At 42.3% G+C, this 16,746-nt stretch overlaps 1 protein-coding gene across 1 annotated transcript in view; it reads right to left on the reverse strand.

Moving 5' to 3' along the window:
* Positions 1 to 16,427: 16,427 nt before the first annotated feature.
* GALNTL6 (polypeptide N-acetylgalactosaminyltransferase like 6) overlaps positions 16,428 to 16,746 on the reverse strand; it is a gene marked incomplete at both ends in the record, with an annotated part of 1,083,563 nt that continues 1,083,244 nt past the window's right edge. Inside the window, one exon of the mRNA XM_081237627.1 lies at positions 16,428 to 16,595. Within this exon, the coding sequence (XP_081093753.1) occupies positions 16,428 to 16,595 (168 nt within the window). The remainder of the gene's footprint in view (positions 16,596 to 16,746) is intronic.

Consider the following 16,746-nt stretch of genomic DNA (forward strand, 5'->3'; position numbering starts at 1 on the left):
GCGACGGGGAGCGACGGGGAGGGACCGGGAGCGACGGGGAGCGACGGGGAGGGGCGCGGAGCGACGGGGAGGGACGGGGAGCGACGGGGAGGGATGGGGAGCGCTGGGGAGCGACGGGGAGGGACGGGGAGCGACGGGGAGCGACGGGGAGGGACGGGGAGCGACGGGGAGGTACGGGGAGGAACGGGGAGCGGCAGATGAAGCTTCGCTCGCTCACCCACCACTCACCTCCTGCTGTGCGGCCCGGTTCCTAACAGGCTGTGGACCTGTACCGGTCCACGGCTCAGGGGTTGGGGACCTCTGCCCTAGTCAGAAGGTACGTACATCCCAAATTCTAACTGCCTCTCTGAGTTACATTTCTTTGTGAATTCCTCTGCATAAGTTTATATCTGTTTTTTTTTTCTTGCTAATCTGTCTTTCATCAGTTTAACTCACAGCCCCCCTAAAACTCAACTAAGAGGGTAGAGGAAAAGGTTTTTTTCTCTCCAACAACCCTTAACTTTTGGCTATGTGGGTTCAGGCTTAATATTTCGTCTTATTTTGTTAATGTCTTTAAGAAGAGGATGACCATATGTTTTGGTTTCCCCAGGCCTGGTTTCCACCTGCTTTGCCTCCATCATTTTTTTTATTAAAATAATTTTTTTTACTGAAGTATAGTTGGTATACAATGTTGTGTTAATTTCTTCTGTACAGCAAAGTGATTCAGTTAGACATATATATATATATATATATATATATATATATGTACATTCTTTTTTAATATTCTTTTCCATTATGGTTTATCATGGTATATTGAATATAGTTCCCTGTGCTATACAGTAGGACCTTGTTGTTTATCCATTCTATATGTAATAGTTTGCATCTGCTAATCCCAACTCCCACTCCATCCCTTCCCCAACCCCCTCCCTCTTGGCAACCACAGGTCTGTTCTCTATGTCTGTGAGTCTGTTTGTGTTTCATAGATAAGTTCAGTTGTGCCATATTTTAGATTCCACATATAAGTGATATCATATGGTATTTGCCTTTCTGACTTACTTCACTTAGTATGATCATCTCTAGCTGCATCCATGTTGCTGCACATGGCATTATTTCATTCTTTTTTATGGCTGAGAAGTATTCCATTGTATGTGTGTATGTGTATATATATAAACACCACATCTTCTTTATCAATTCATCTGTTGATGGACACTTAGGTTGTTTCTCCTCCATCATTATTAATAATACCTCATTTCATTCTCAAAAATTTTCTGGTTTGTCTGATGAATTACCTGGTCACCCTATCCAAGAATCACGTTGCTGAATTGTAAGCTGCCAGAGGACGGACTTTCATTAAATGTAAACATGTCTCATTTACATTTTGTTTGCCAGTCCTGTTCATTCCCATGTTTCATCACGACCACACTCCTGCAGGGAAGACTTAGGGAGGGTAGAGGTTCACCCGGTTTCAAATGGGAGACTAGGGCTGCAGCCAGGGCAAGAACATCCTTTTCTGAGAGTTCACCAGACACTCTTCTCCTATAGCTACGTGGACCTTTGGTTCTAACGTGAGGCCTCACTCATGTTGGGACTCAACCAACATTTACCTAATTAAATTAGAGTGTCCAGTCCTCAGAGAAAAAGACCAGCCTGCTGACATTGCCTGAAACAGCTTTCCCGAGTCCGAGAGAAAAGCCTCGGAGGGAGTGGCCTGCAGGGAGACTGGGGCCTTTGGCTGCTTTCACATTTCTCTTGAGCCCGATGAGAAAGACGCTCTGATCATCGAGTCAGCAAAGGAATGACACTGATCTGATGTTCTGACTTCATTTTGGAGGAAGTTTATCAGGATCGATAGAAATAGGGGAGAGTTCAGGAGACAGGAGAGGACAGGAATTTCCCAGGGGGCCTTGGGGTCCCCTGTGCACCCGGCGGGTGGCTCAGGCAGCTCCTGCAGGACACGTGCCGGCTCCGCGGTGGAGACGTCTGTCAGCCTCCTTAGAAGCTGCGCCCGGGTGCAGCCCGTTTTCCCGCAGCCTTTCTCTCTGGCCATTCTAAACCGCGCTGCCGCTGCCCCGACCACACGGGCGGTTTCCTGGCAGCCGACTGATGTCTGACGGATGTCGGAACAAAGGTCATTAGCTCTCCTCCGGTTCAGGCTTTCCTGTCTCTCCCAATCAAAGAGCCTCCCATCCACGTCCAAGGGCATTTATTATCCGGATGAACTGGCCTCGAGATGGTTTTCTTTTAAACATCGCAGGGACTCTGCATAGTTATCTCATCCCTGTTTGAGCTCCCATTCTTTAGAAATCCTTGTGTTCCCGCCGAAGGCGCTTTTCAGGGCGGTGCAGGTCTGTGTGGGTCTGACCCTGGCCACTTGCTGGGGGGGGGGGGATGTGGGTCGGGGAGACGGTGATGAGAGGTGACTGCTTGCTCAAGTGCAGCATTTCTTTTGTGAGATTGTCTCTTTGACATCTCAGCCACTCCAGCACTTCCCCGCTGCTTCCTCCAGGACAGTAAACAAATTATTTTGAGGAAAGCAAGACATGGCTGTTTCTCTTTCTCCCTCTCATCCTCATCGGTGCCACAGCCCACCTCCTCGGATCCCTTCTCTGCAGGGTGCGGGAGCCTTGTTGGGGACCCCTGGGTCCCGGGTTCTTACTCCTTTCCAAGAATTCCAAAGTCCTGATGACTTTGGAAGTGTATCTTTTTGAGATGAGATGCACTGTCTAGTTTTGGCTCTAAAAGGAGCTTTTGCACCTGCTGTATTTTTTTTCCCTGTAAGATGTGAACACATGTGGCTGGGATGATTGGCCACATTATACATGACGTAACAAGCAATTTGCTGGATGACACAATCTGAATAGCAAGCAGCGGTAAAGCAAAATCCTTTTCCCCATCATATGTTCTCCTTCATGCATCCATGGTACACACACACACACACACACACAACTAGAAAAATACTTGGAAAAAAATGTAATTTGGAGGATTTACTCTGTGTGCCACTCGGGGCTAGAATTTAAATACACTGAAAACAAAAAGAACTATTCTCAGTTAACTTTTATTTTTGAAGACGGGGACAAGGGAGAAACAAACTTTAAAAAAAGATCTTCGTATTTATTTTCAATGAAAAGCAGGTTACAATCCAAGATAATCACACTTCCAATATGGCAGAAATACTAAGCTTTTCTTTACTTTCTGCCGCTGTTTCTAGGGAAGTTACTCAACTGAGTTGGACATAGTGAGATACTGTTACACTTAAAAGACTTTTAATTAAACCTGCAGCATTTTTCAAAGATGAGAGGAACCATAGCTCAGTCACATCTGCACAATGTTTGTGAAAAGAGCTCAGCCAGGTATTTGCCACCAAAAAAGTAATGTTTCTTTTCTCAAGACAAAACTTGAGAAAAAGCATGGTCTAGGTTAGACGGGCTGATATACTGAAAAACAGTGTTAAGTAAATTATTTAACCTTACTATGCCTTTGTTTTATTTTCAATACTATTCTATAGTAGCATGAAGCTCATTAACGGAGGAAGGAACAATAATAATTGAATTATTAATATGATGCTTAATGCCAAGCACTTAATGGTAGGGGCCTTGACCTAGTTGATACCATAATACTGCCTATTCTTGGTCTTTCAGCTCTGTGATCTTGACTTAAAGAGCTTTAAAATTAGGGGTTTGGGATTAACAGATACACTCTACTATATATAAGATAGATAAACAACAAGGACCTACTGTATAGCACGGGGAACTATATTCAATATCTTGTAATAACCTACAATGGAAAAGAATCTGTGTGTGTACACACACACACACACACACACACACATACATATGTATAATTGAATCACTTTGCTGTAGACCTGAAACACTGTAAATCAACCATACCTCAATTTAAAAGAATTTTTAAAATGAAGAGCCTTAAAAGAGAAACTTTCCTCTGGCAATAAATATTTATTGAAGTGAGTTACACTCAGTTTGGATTTTGAATGAGTTGGGATTTTAGCATTTCTAAGAGAGGTCTTTTAAAAGTAATACGTGGTTTCTAAACACATTCAACAACAATAAAACTTTAAAAGGTATTTTCAAAATGGTGAGACTGTTGATCTAAGCCAAAGGGTGGATCCCAGACCATCAGGATCCTCATTGCCTAGAAACTTGTTAGAAATGTAAATTCCTGGGCTCTACCCCGGACTGAATGAATCAGAATCTTGGGCTGGGGGTGGGAAGGTGGTCCAGCAATCTATTTTTATTTTATTTTATTTTATTTTTTTGGCTGCCCCCCGCCCCCGAGGGCTGAACCCATTAATACTCCCAAGTGCACAGTATTTGCTTGAGGATTTCTCCTCCAGAGCTATGCCAATAGCTTTAATAGATCACTTCTTCCAAGTACCCTGGAAATCTCATTAAGAGAGACTAATCCTGAATGCAGTTTGGTGTTCTCCCTTTAATAAGCTTAGGGGAAGAAGAACAAATATAATTAAGGGTTAAAAACAGAGGCTCCCAAGGAAGGATTGTTCCCACCAGTGAAGTAGCTCAAGCCCTCTCGTATTTGGTTTGACTATGAACCAATGACCCTACAGTGAGGTGTGGACACCACGGAGACTGGAAGAAACTGAGGCCTCAGCATCCAGGCCTGGATTCTCATCCCAGCTCTGCTGTGAACTTGTTGTGTGACCTTGATCTAGGCACACGCCCTGGGCACCAGTCCTGCATTTTCTTTGTAAGGATGGTAATAATCCTCTACCGCAGAGGTGGTTACAAGGGCAGAAGGAGATAAATGTAAAATCGCTTTAAAAACAAAAGCAATATTGCAAATAGAATCTGTCTATCTACCTATCATCTATCAATCTCTATCTTATACCATAATATTGAGAATTAATAATATGGCTACTGGTGGGCATCTACTGTTTTCAGCTTGGAAAAGTAGAAAGTGACTTAGTTAATTTCAAATCAATTTTTTAAATCATGAAAAAACCATTTAAACTAGAATCGTCTTGATTCAACAAAACAATGTAGATGGGTGTAAGAACTCTTAATTAAAAAGCTTCCATGAGGAGACTTCCGGGTAAGATGGCGGAAGAGTAAGACGCGGAGATCATCGTCCTCCCCACGGATACACCAGAAATACAGCTACACGTGGAACAACTCCTACAGAACACCTACTGAACGCTGGCAGAAGACCCCAGACCTCCCAAAAGGCAAGAAACTCCCCACATACCTGGGTAGGGCAAAGCGGAGAGATTCCCGCACAGAGGATCGGTGCCGAACGGCACTCACCAGGCCGAGAGGCTTGTCTGCTCGCCCCGGCGGCGCTGGAAGCTGAGGCTCGGGCTTCGGTCAGAGCGCAGGGAGAGGACTGGGGCTGGCGGCGAGAACTCAGCCGGAAGGGGGCTAATGAGCCACAGCTAGCCGGGAGGGAGTCCGGGAAAACTCTGGAGCTGCCGAAGAGGCAAGAGACTTTTTCTTCCCTCTTGGTTTCCTGGTGCGCGAGGAGAGGGGATTCAGAGTGCTGCTTAAAGGGGCTCCACAGACGGGCGCGAGTCACGACTGAAAGCACGGAGCCCAGTGACGGGCGTGGGACACTGGGGCTGCTGCTGCCGCCGCCAAGAAGCCTGTGTGCGAGCGCAGGTCACTGCCCACACCGCCCTTCCGGGAGCCTGTGCAGCCCGCCACTGCCGGGGTCCCGGGATCCAGGGGCGGCTTCCCTGGGAGAACGCACGGCGCGCCTCGGGCTGGTGCAACGTCACGCCGACCTCTGCCGCTGCAGGCTCGCCCCGCACTCCGTGCCCCTCCCTCCCGCCCGGCCTAAGTGAGCCAGAGTCCCCAAAGAGGCTGCTCCTTTAACCCTGTGCTGTGTGAGCGAAGAACAGACGCCCTCCGGCGACCTACACGCAGAGGCGGGGCCAAATCCAAAGCTGAGACCCAGGAGCTGTGAGAACAAAGAAGAGAAAGGGAAACCTCTCCCAGCAGCCTCAGAAGCAGCGGATTAAAGCTCCACAATCAACTTGATGTACCCTGCATCTGTGGAATACATGAATGGACAACAAATCATCCCAAATTAAGGAGCCAGGAGTCAGTGCTGTGCCTCTGAGGTGGGAGAGCCAACTTCAGGACACTGGTCCACAAGAGACCTCCCAGCTCCACATAATATCAAACGGCGAAAATCTTCCAGAGATCTCCATCTCAACACCAGCACCCAGCTTCACTCAACGACCAGCAAGCTACAGTGCTGGACACCCTATGCCAAACAACTAGCAAGACAGGAACACAACGCCACCCATTAGCAGAGAGGCGGCCTAAAATCATAAAAAGTCTGCAGACACCCCAAAACACACCACCAGACGTGGACCTGCCCACCAGAAAGACAAGATCCAGCCTCACCCACCAGAACACAGGCACTAGTCCCCTCCACCAGGAAGCCTACACAACCCACTAAACCAACCTTAGCCACTGGGGACAGACACCAAAAACAACGGGAACTACGAACCTGCAGCCTGCAAAAAGGAGACCCCAATCACAGTAACATAAGCAAAATGAGAAGACAGAAAAACACACAGCAGGAGAAGGAGCAAGATAAAAACCCACCAGACCTAACAAATGAAGAGGTAATAGGCAGTCTACCTGAAAAAGAATTCAGAATAATGATGGTAAAGATGATCCAAGATTCTATTTCCCAGATCCAAAATCTTGGAAATAGAATAGACAAAATGCAAGAAACAGTTAACAAGGACCTAGAAGAACTAAAGATGAATCAAGCATCGATTAAAAACACAATACATGAAATAAAAAATACTCTAGATGGGATCAATAGCAGAATAACTGAGGCAGAAGAACGGATAAGTGAGGTGGAAGATAAAATAGTGGAAATAACTGCTGCAGAGCAAAATAAAGAAAAAAGAATGAAAAGAACAGAGGACAGTCTCAGAGACCTCTGGGACAACATTAAACGCACCAACATTCGAATTATAGGGGTTCCAGAAGAAGAAGAGAAAAAGAAAGGGACTGAGAAAATATTTGAAGAGATTATAGTTGAAAACTTCCCTAATATGGGAAAGGAAATAGTTAATCAAGTCCAGGAGGCACAGAGAGTCCCATACAGAATAAATCCAAGGAGAAATATGCCAAGACACATATTAATCAAACTGTCAAAAATTAAACACAAAGAAATCATATTAAAAGCAGCAAGGCAAAAACAACAAATAACACACAAGGGAATCCCCATCAGGATAACAGCTGATCTCTCAGCAGAAACTCTACAAGCCAGAAGGGAGTGGCAGGACATAATTAAAGTGATGAAGGAGAAAAACCTGCAACCAAGATTACTCTACCCAGCAAGGATCTCATTCAGATTTGATGGAGAAATTAAAACGTTTACAGACAAGCAAAAGCTGAGAGAGTTCAGCACCACCAAACCAGCTTTACAACAAATGCTAAAGGAACTTCTCTAGGCAAGAAACACAACAGAAGGAAAAGACCTACAATAACGAACCCAAAACAATTAAGAAAATGGGAATAGGAACATACATATCGATAATTACCTTAAATGTAAATGGACTAAATGCTCCCACCAAAAGACACAGATTGGCTGAATGGATACAAAAACAAGACCCATATATATGCTGTCTACAAGAGACCCACTTCAGACCTAGAGACACATACAGACTGAAAGTAAGGGGATGGAAAAAGATATTCCATGCAAATGGAAACCAAAAGAAAGCTGGAGTAGCAATTCTCATATCAGACAAAATAGACTTTAAAATAAAGACTACTAGAAGAGACAAAGAAGGACACTACATAATGATCAAGGGATCGATCCAAGAAGATATAACAATTGTAAATATTTATGCACCCAACATAGGAGCACCTCAATACATAAGGCAAATACTAACAGCCAAAAAAGGAGAAATCGACAGTAACACAATCATAGTAGGGGACTTTAACACCCCACTTTCACCAATGGACAGATCATCCAAAATGAAAATAAATAAGGAAACACAAGCTTTAAATGATACATTAAACAAGATGGACTTAATTGATATTTATAGGACATTCCATCCAAAAACAACAGAATACACATTTTTCTCAAGTGCTCATGGAACATTCTCCAGGATAGATCATATCTTGGGTCACAAATCAAGCCTTGGTAAATTTAAGAAAATTGAAATTGTATCAAGTATCTTTTCCGACCACAATGCTATGAGACTAGATATCAATTACAGGAAAAGAGCTGTAAAAAATGCAAACACATGGAGGCTAAACAATACACTACTTAATAACAAAGTGATCACTGAAGAAATCAAAGGGGAAATTAAAAAATACCTAGAAACAAATGACAATGGAGACACGACGACCCAAAACCTATGGGATGCAGCAAAAGCAGTTCTAAGAGGGAAGTTTATAGCAATACAATCCCACCTTAAGAAACAGGAAACATCTCGAATAAACAACCTAACCTTGCACCTAAAGCAATTAGAGAAAGAAGAACAAAAACATCCCAAAGTTAGCAGAAGGAAAGAAATCATAAAAATCAGATCAGAAATAAATGAAAAAGAAATGAAGGAAACGATAGCAAAGATCAATAAAACTAAGAGCTGGTTCTTTGAGAAGATAAACAAAATTGATAAACCATTAGCCAGACTCATCAAGAAAAAAAGGGAGAAGACTCAAATCAATAGAATTAGAAATGAAAAAGGAGAAGTAACAACTGACACTGCAGAAATACAAAAGATCATGAGAGATTACTACAAGCAACTCTATGCCAATAAAATGGACAACCTGGAAGAAATGGACAAATTCTTAGAAATGCACAACCTGCCAAGACTGAATCAGGAAGAAATAGAAAATATGAACAAACCAATCGCAAGCACTGAAATTGAAACTGTGATAAAAAATCTTCCAACAAACAAAAGCCCAGGACCAGATGGCTTCACAGGTGAATTCTATCAAGCATTTAGAGAAGAGCTAACACCTATCCTTCTCAAACTCTTCCAAAATATAGCAGAGGGAGGAACACTCCCAAACTCATTCTACGAGGCCACCATCACTTTGATACCAAAACCAGACAAGGATGTCACAAAGAAAGAAAACTACAGGCCAATATCACTGATGAACATAGATACAAAAATCCTCAACAAAATACTAGCAAACAGAATCCAACAGCACATTAAAAGGATCATACACCATGATCAAGTGGGGTTTATTCCAGGAATGCAAGGATTCTTCAATATACGCAAATCAATCAACGTGATACACCATATTAACAAATTGAAGGAGAAAAACCATATGATCATCTCAATAGATGCAGAGAAAGCTTTCGACAAAATTCAACACCCATTTATGATAAAAACCCTCCAGAAAGTAGGCATAGAGGGAACTTTCCTCAATATAATAAAGGCTATATATGACAAACCCACAGCCAGCATCGTCCTCAATGGTGAAAAACTGAAACCATTTCCACTAAGGTCAGGAACAAGACAAGGTTGCCCACTCTCACCACTCTTATTCAACATAGTTTTGGAAGTTTTAGCCACAGCAATCAGAGAAGAAAAGGAAATAAAAGGAATCCAAATCGGAAAAGAAGAAGTAAAGCTGTCACTGTTTGCAGATGACATGATACTATACATAGAGAATCCTAAAGATGCTACCAGAAAACTACTAGAGCTAATCAATGAATTTGGTAAAGTTGCAGGATACAAAATTAATGCACAGAAATCTCTGGCATTCCTATATACTAATGATGAAAAATCTGAAAGTGAAATCAAGAAAACACTCCCATTTACCATTGCAACAGAAAGAATAAAATATCTAGGAATAAACCTACCTAAGGAGACAAAAGACCTGTATGCAGAAAATTATAAGACACTGATGAAAGAAATTAAAGTTGATACAAATAGATGGAGAGATGTACCATGTTCTTGGATTGGAAGAATCAACATTGTGAAAATGACTCTACTACCCAAAGCAATCTACAGATTCAATGCAATCCCTATCAAACTACCACTGGCATTTTTCACAGAACTAGAGCAAAAAATTTCACAATTTGTATGGAAACACAAAAGACCCCGAATAGCCAAAGCAATCTTGAGAACGAAAAATGGAGCTGGAGGAATCAGGCTCCCTGACTTCAGACTATACTACAAAACTACAGTAATCAAGACAGTATGGTACTGGCACAAAAACAGAAAGATAGATCAATGGAACAGGATAGAAAGCCCAGAGATAAACCCACAGACATATGGTCACCTTATCTTTGATAAAGGAGGCAGGATTGTACAGTGGAGAAAGGACAGTCTCTTCAATAAGTGGTGCTGGGAAAAGTGGATAGGGACATGTAAAAGTATGAGATTAGATCACTCCCTAACACCATACACAAAAATAAGCTCAAAATGGATTAAAGACCTAAATGTAAGGCCAGACACTATCAAACTCTTAGAGGAAAACATAGGCAGAACACTCTATGACATAAATCACAGCAAGATCCTTTTTGACCCACCTCCTAGAGAAATGGAAATAAAGACAAAAATAAACACATGGGACCTAATGAAACTTAAAAGCTTTTGCACAGCAAAGGAAACCATAAACAAGACCAAAAGACAACCCTCAGAATGGGAGAAAATATTTGCAAATGAAGCAACTGACAAAGGATTAATCTCCAAAATTTATAAGCAGCTCATGCAGCTCAATAACAAAAAAACAAACAACCCAATCCAAAAATGGGCAGAAGACCTAAATAGACATTTCTCCACAAAAGATATACAGACTGCCAACAAACACATGAAAGGATGCTCAACATCTTTACTCATTAGAGAAATGCAAATCAAAACTACAATGAGATATCATCTCACACCAGTCAGAATGGCCATCATCAAAAAATCTACAAACAATAAATGCTGGAGAGGGTGTGGAAAAAAAGGAACACTCTTGCACTGCTGGTGGGAATGTGAATTGGTACAGCCACTATGGAGAACGGTATGGAGGTTCCTTAAAAAACTACAAATAGAGCTACCATATGACCCAGCAATCCCACTACTGGGCATATACCCTGAGAAAAACATAATTCAAAAAGAGACATGTACCAAAATGTTCATAGCAGCCCTATTTACAATAGCCCGGAGATGGAAACAACCTAAGTGTCCATCATCAGATGAATGGGTAAAGAAGATGTGGCATATATATACAATGGAATATTACTCAGCCATAAAAAGAAATGAAATTGAGCTATTTGTAATGAGGTGGATGGACCTAGAGTCTGTCATACAGAGTGAAGTAAGTCAGAAAGAGAAAGACAAATACTGTATGCTGACACATATATATGGAATTTAAGAAAAAAAATGTCATGAAGAACATGGGGGTAAGATAGGAATAAAGACACAGACCTACTAGAGAATGGACTTGAGGGTATGGGGAGGGGGAAGGGTAAGCTGTGACAAAGTGAAAGAGCGGCATGGACATATATACACTACCAAACGTAAGGTAGATAGCTAGTGGGAAGCAGCCGCATAGCACAGGGAGATCAGCTCGGTGCTTTGTGACCTCCTGGAAGGGTGGGGTAGGGAGGGTGGGAGGGAGACGCAAAAGGGAGGGGATATAGGAACATATGTATATGTATAACTGATTAAATTTGTTATAAAAAATTTAAAAAATAAAAAAAAAAGCTTTCATGAGGCAACTTGTAAAGAACCATGTGAATGCTTTAGACAATCACCAAATAGAACTGGTTTTCGTCTGGTCCTGTGTGAAGGGATGGGGTGAGACTAGCTGATTTCTTGTAGACTCTGGGCCTTCATAAGTACGAGAACTATCAAGTAAACCGGCAGGTGGATTATAGATAGAGTGACCATAAAATTTGCTATCCAAACTAGGACACTTTTAAGAGTGAAAGGGGGCGCTGTTGATAATTACACAGGCAGAAACCAGGACTGTCCCTGGTAAACCAGGACCTATGTCACTTAGTTACAAACTAATAAGCTCACCCTTCCCAAGGTGAGTGATGTCAGGATAGAAGATTCTGCAATGTCCAGCCTTTCTGTACTGAGGTTGACCTGGGCACACGTGGCGTGTGGCAGACTCTAGGGACCCTGGGGGCTGTCTTGTGGTGAGCTGAAGGGGGCCACTTCAGGCCGGAGGGACAGAAGAAATGTCCCCAGGTTTCTCTGAAGCATCACACACGTGCCTGAGCTGTCGTCTGCTGAGAAGCCGCAGTACCAGACACACCAGCCTGACGTGTCAAGTGCAGAGATGAGTGACTGTGATAAAAGCTCCGAGCCAATGTCAAGTCTACCAAATAGAGTTGCAAACAGCTCCCAGGCCTCCAACAAAGGCTCCAGACATAAATCAAAGAGCAATCTTCCAACGTTGGCGGCATGGGAGGACTGGCCACTTGTCACTCTTCAGTGTTCCTGCCACGGTGGCACACGTGGAGAGTAATTACAGCTGGTGGTGTCGTGTGAGACTTAGGATGGCCAGGGCAGCACCTGGTGATGGAGTGAATGCAGGGGGTGATGGGCACCCGTGTCTAGAGATACAGACGACCTCTCGCCATTTGCATTTACTCCCAGAATCTCAGGGTATCACAGAGAAATATTTTCCCTTTGAGGTGTTGTCTCCCAGGATTTAAATTAAATGCCCTCTTTCTTTATCTCCAGCAGCTGCTTATGAAAGTGTATTTCCACCTTATATCCCTGCCAGGGGAAGAGGCCTCAGGAGATATTCCTAAAGGGGTCCCAGGGATAAATCAATGTTCACAAGAACCTCATATTGTCAGGAAGACTAAATTCTGCATAAGGTGACCTGGCAGCATGTGGAGGCTGGGGCACTGTCCACTCCTGGGAGAGAGTCTCTAACACTTCAGATGGGAAGTCAAAAGTAGAAGGAATATCCCAGCCTTCCCATCAATGCTGTTCTGGTCCTCAGATGGGTGATGTCACCCAGAGGTGGGCCTGGCCTTTTCTCACTGGACAGTCGGCTTTGTCATCCGAGTGTCCTTGGCTCTTTTGATGTGTCTGACATAAAGTTTATATGCCAGTCTTTCCAGTAAAAGATTCCTTTTTGCTCCTTCATTGTGGAGATAATGAAGTTATTGGAGTTATGAAGGAATTGAAATCGAAGTTTTTCATGTGAGGCCAAGAAGCACAAAAGAGATATTTATACGCCCTTTATTTTCTGGCTGCTTTAAAAAAATTTTTTATTTATTTGGTTGTGCTGGGTCTTAGTTGCAGCTCATGGTTTCCTTAGCTATGGCATGCGAACTCTTAGTTGCGGCATGCATGTGGGATCTAGTTCCCTGACCAGGGATTGAACCCGGGCCCCCTGCATTGGGAGTGCAGAGTCTTAACCACTGTGCCACCAGGGAAGTCCCCGGCTGCTTTTTTAAAAAAACATATAATTGCCCCTAAAGGACACCGTGTCAAGTGTTTTGCTAGAATGTGAACAGAATGGGCCTAACGCTGTCTTTCACTGACTGTAAATCCATTTTCATTACATGTTACACATCTGTTGTATAACGCTCTATGTTACCAATTCACAAAATAATCCTGGAACTTGCATTATACACTGAGGCCTCTGTTATAATGAATACATTTCAAAACAGTCGTGTGATCATGTTAATGTTTTAAACTAAATAGCAGTAGACCTAGAAGCCAGTCATTGTTATTGCCACGGTATTAATCCAACCTTGGAGCACATATAAATCCCACAATTAGTTCACAACTGGTTTCCAGCACAGCCTTTTCTCAGTAAATGCATAAAAAGGATTTGAAAAATTAACTATTTTCTAACTTCTGGCAAAACCATTTCTTATTCTGGAGAAGTAGCAATTTCCAGGGCCAGATGAACTTTCTGCTAGTTTTCTTCTCATTCTGATAAAAGGGCGGGTCAGAACTCTGAGGCTCCATTTCTAAATCGTGTTCTTTCCAGGAAAGAGAATCTCTCTGATGACTGTTCAGTCCTTTTGCTGAATAAATGCAAAAACATATGCAATTTTCTATTTTTCAGAATGGCCATAGCGGTATTTCAAGTAAGCAGGGTCCCCCCCCTTTGGTGGTACTGGGAAACCTCCTTGGACGTGTTTATTGCAGTGCCAGGCCCCCCTGCCTGGGAGTAGATTCTGAGGCTTTGTTTGATTCTGTTTGGATGTTCCCCCTTTGCACACATCTAACAATTACTTGGCAGTTTGAGGTTTTAATTTTGGCTTTCATGTCTCAGGCTTCTCTTGAAATTTTTTTAATTTTAATTTTTAAAATTACATCCTTCTAGTCAAAGTAAGAGACAGGACCCTCTGAGATCAGATCCTGGTTGTCACACCAAAAGGATGCGTTATTCCCAGGATGAGAGCACCCTCGCATATTGCAAATCTGGGCTTTCCAGGGTGCAAAACCTGGGGCTGGCTCTTCAGTGGAACTGTAAACAGCAGTCAACTGTTCAGTGACATAATGTGGATTTTTATAGGCTCATCTCATTCTAAAACCAGATTGCTCTCTGAACACTTGAGATAAATCTTCACCCACTCTCTGGAATTGTTCAGCACACAGGTTAATTTCTCACTATTGATTTTCTCCACTATGCATCTTGAAAGCTTCAAGACCGCTTGACCTACACACACACAAAAATCTCTGCGACTGTCAGTTTAAACAGAATAGCTCTTCAAAAGTATGCTTGAAAAATCAGTAAAGATAATGAAATAACTCTTCCCCACCTATTAGCGGGGCAGTTTAACTGGACATTTTGATTAGATTTGAAGGAGAGAACAAAATCATGAACATTTACGCGAAGAGGTTTCATGTGTTAAAGCTTCTGAACGTGAATGCTTCTCTTGTGGGCATCCCCAGGCAGGCATATTATTCTCATCTAGGGACTGAACATTTCTAGTTAAATCAGAGTAGAAACCAGAACCTTCTTGGATAACGGAAGAGGCAACACAGGAGGAAAAGCACTGGACACCAGGCGTTGGAAGACCCATCCGCCCTGCCAGGAATTAGGACCACTCTCCTCTGGGCTTTTGCTATTCATCTGTGAAAACAAAGGGATTGGATTCTAAGTGTCTTCCCAGTTCTAAAAGTCAATGCTTTTATATCCAAGACAATGTATATATTTTTTATTAATATGAAAAGCAAGTTGAAAGAAAACAACAAAAGCAAAATAAAAACTTCGTTCTACCTGAAAAAAACTTGAGAAATATATATATAAAACAAACATCATTCTTCCCTCTATATACTCATCCCTGTATATTCCTCCCCCACCCCCATTGTTATTGAAAAGTAAAGAAAACGTTCTTTTAAGGATTTAAATGTTCCATTTAGTTTTTTAATCATCCCTGAAATCTTGTCCCATTAATAGAAAATGGGGTCAGAAGCACTTTATTAATGGAAATTCCTTCAATGTGCTTCCAAGGAAAACTAAAGCATCCTTAATACCTACGATATAAAACAAATAAACAAAAAAACCCCAGCCGAGAGCAAAACCCAACCAGTTCTATGTCCCCAGCACTGATCAAGCATAACTGAAGTGTACTAAGCCATTTCCATGTCACTTGGAGTGTAGATTTATTTGGATTTAAGAATCTCCTAAACAAATTACATCAACCCCACTCCATGTCCTTCCTTAATAAAACTATGACTGGACAAACATCAGACTTTTAAAATTCTAAAAATAATAGAAAAGTAAAAATAGATTTCCTAGGGAAATTCCTCTCCTTAAACCTTACATGGTTTTGCTGCTTCTGTGAAATCTTTCTCTTTGGAGTAACTTGGTAGCATAGTTTTTCGTGTTTGTTTTTCAGCTGGATTCATACAAGGGCACTGAATTAGAACTTCAGCTAATTTATGGAGCATGAACTTTTAGGACCAGTAAGTTACCTCTGCTGTAAAAGGAAAATGGCAGACGTCAATGAAGGCGTGGAGACACTCCAAGTCCATTTCGTGATGTAATTTAAGTCTTAGATAGCACACCCTCATTGCAAAATAAAACAAGAATACAGAATGGTATGAGCTCTCTAGAATCATCTGCAGCACCTTTAACCATTCGAGTCGGAGAATGGCCCGTTCTCAACCTGCGACAGGTTGTCAGAGCGGTCATGCCCTTCCCCTGCACCCCACCCACCCACTTAAGAGGATCCATTCATAGCTACTCACTACTGCAGGATATGACCTGAGAAATGCTAGGATTCATTAACTCAGCAGTTGTTTGCAAAAGTCCCTAAATCATCTTTGCCCTTGGCCAGCAAGGGGACTGCTCAAGTTCTCAGAAGCAGCTGGTGAGGTTCTTAGCCAAGTTCTTCAGGTGCAGGAAGTTCTTCGGGACAACCTACTTGGACATGGCATTTACATGTCTTTAAACCAGACTTCCTGGATCTAGGAAATGTTATTCCTGACTCCTTTGACCCGGAGACTGGCTAAAATTTAGTTTTTATAACCTGTAGGTAATCACTGTTTCTTCCTTCCTTTTCTCTTTCTAGGAGCTGGCATGGTAGTTAAATTTTTCTAAAACAGTCATATTAATATGTTCAAAAATCCACTGCTGAGTCTCGGAGAGAGGGTCACATCTGGCCATGAAAATCTTCTTCTCTGCTGGGTTGCAATCCATGCAGCTGTTACTCACAGGATGGAATAATGTTCTGTCCTGCAGGGATTGGAAAGAAAAGAAAAGACTGATATCATGCATGGTGAATGCTTGGAGCCCAAAATATAAAGAGGAAGTAAAATAACCCTGCTGGTACTTCAGTATATACCAGAGTGTGAAAAAAATAGACCACCTCCCAAATCAAACAACA

The sequence above is a fragment of the Mesoplodon bidens genome (assembly GCF_964165515.1).
Source record: "Mesoplodon bidens genome assembly, chromosome: 6".
Lineage (NCBI taxonomy): Eukaryota > Metazoa > Chordata > Mammalia > Artiodactyla > Ziphiidae > Mesoplodon > Mesoplodon bidens.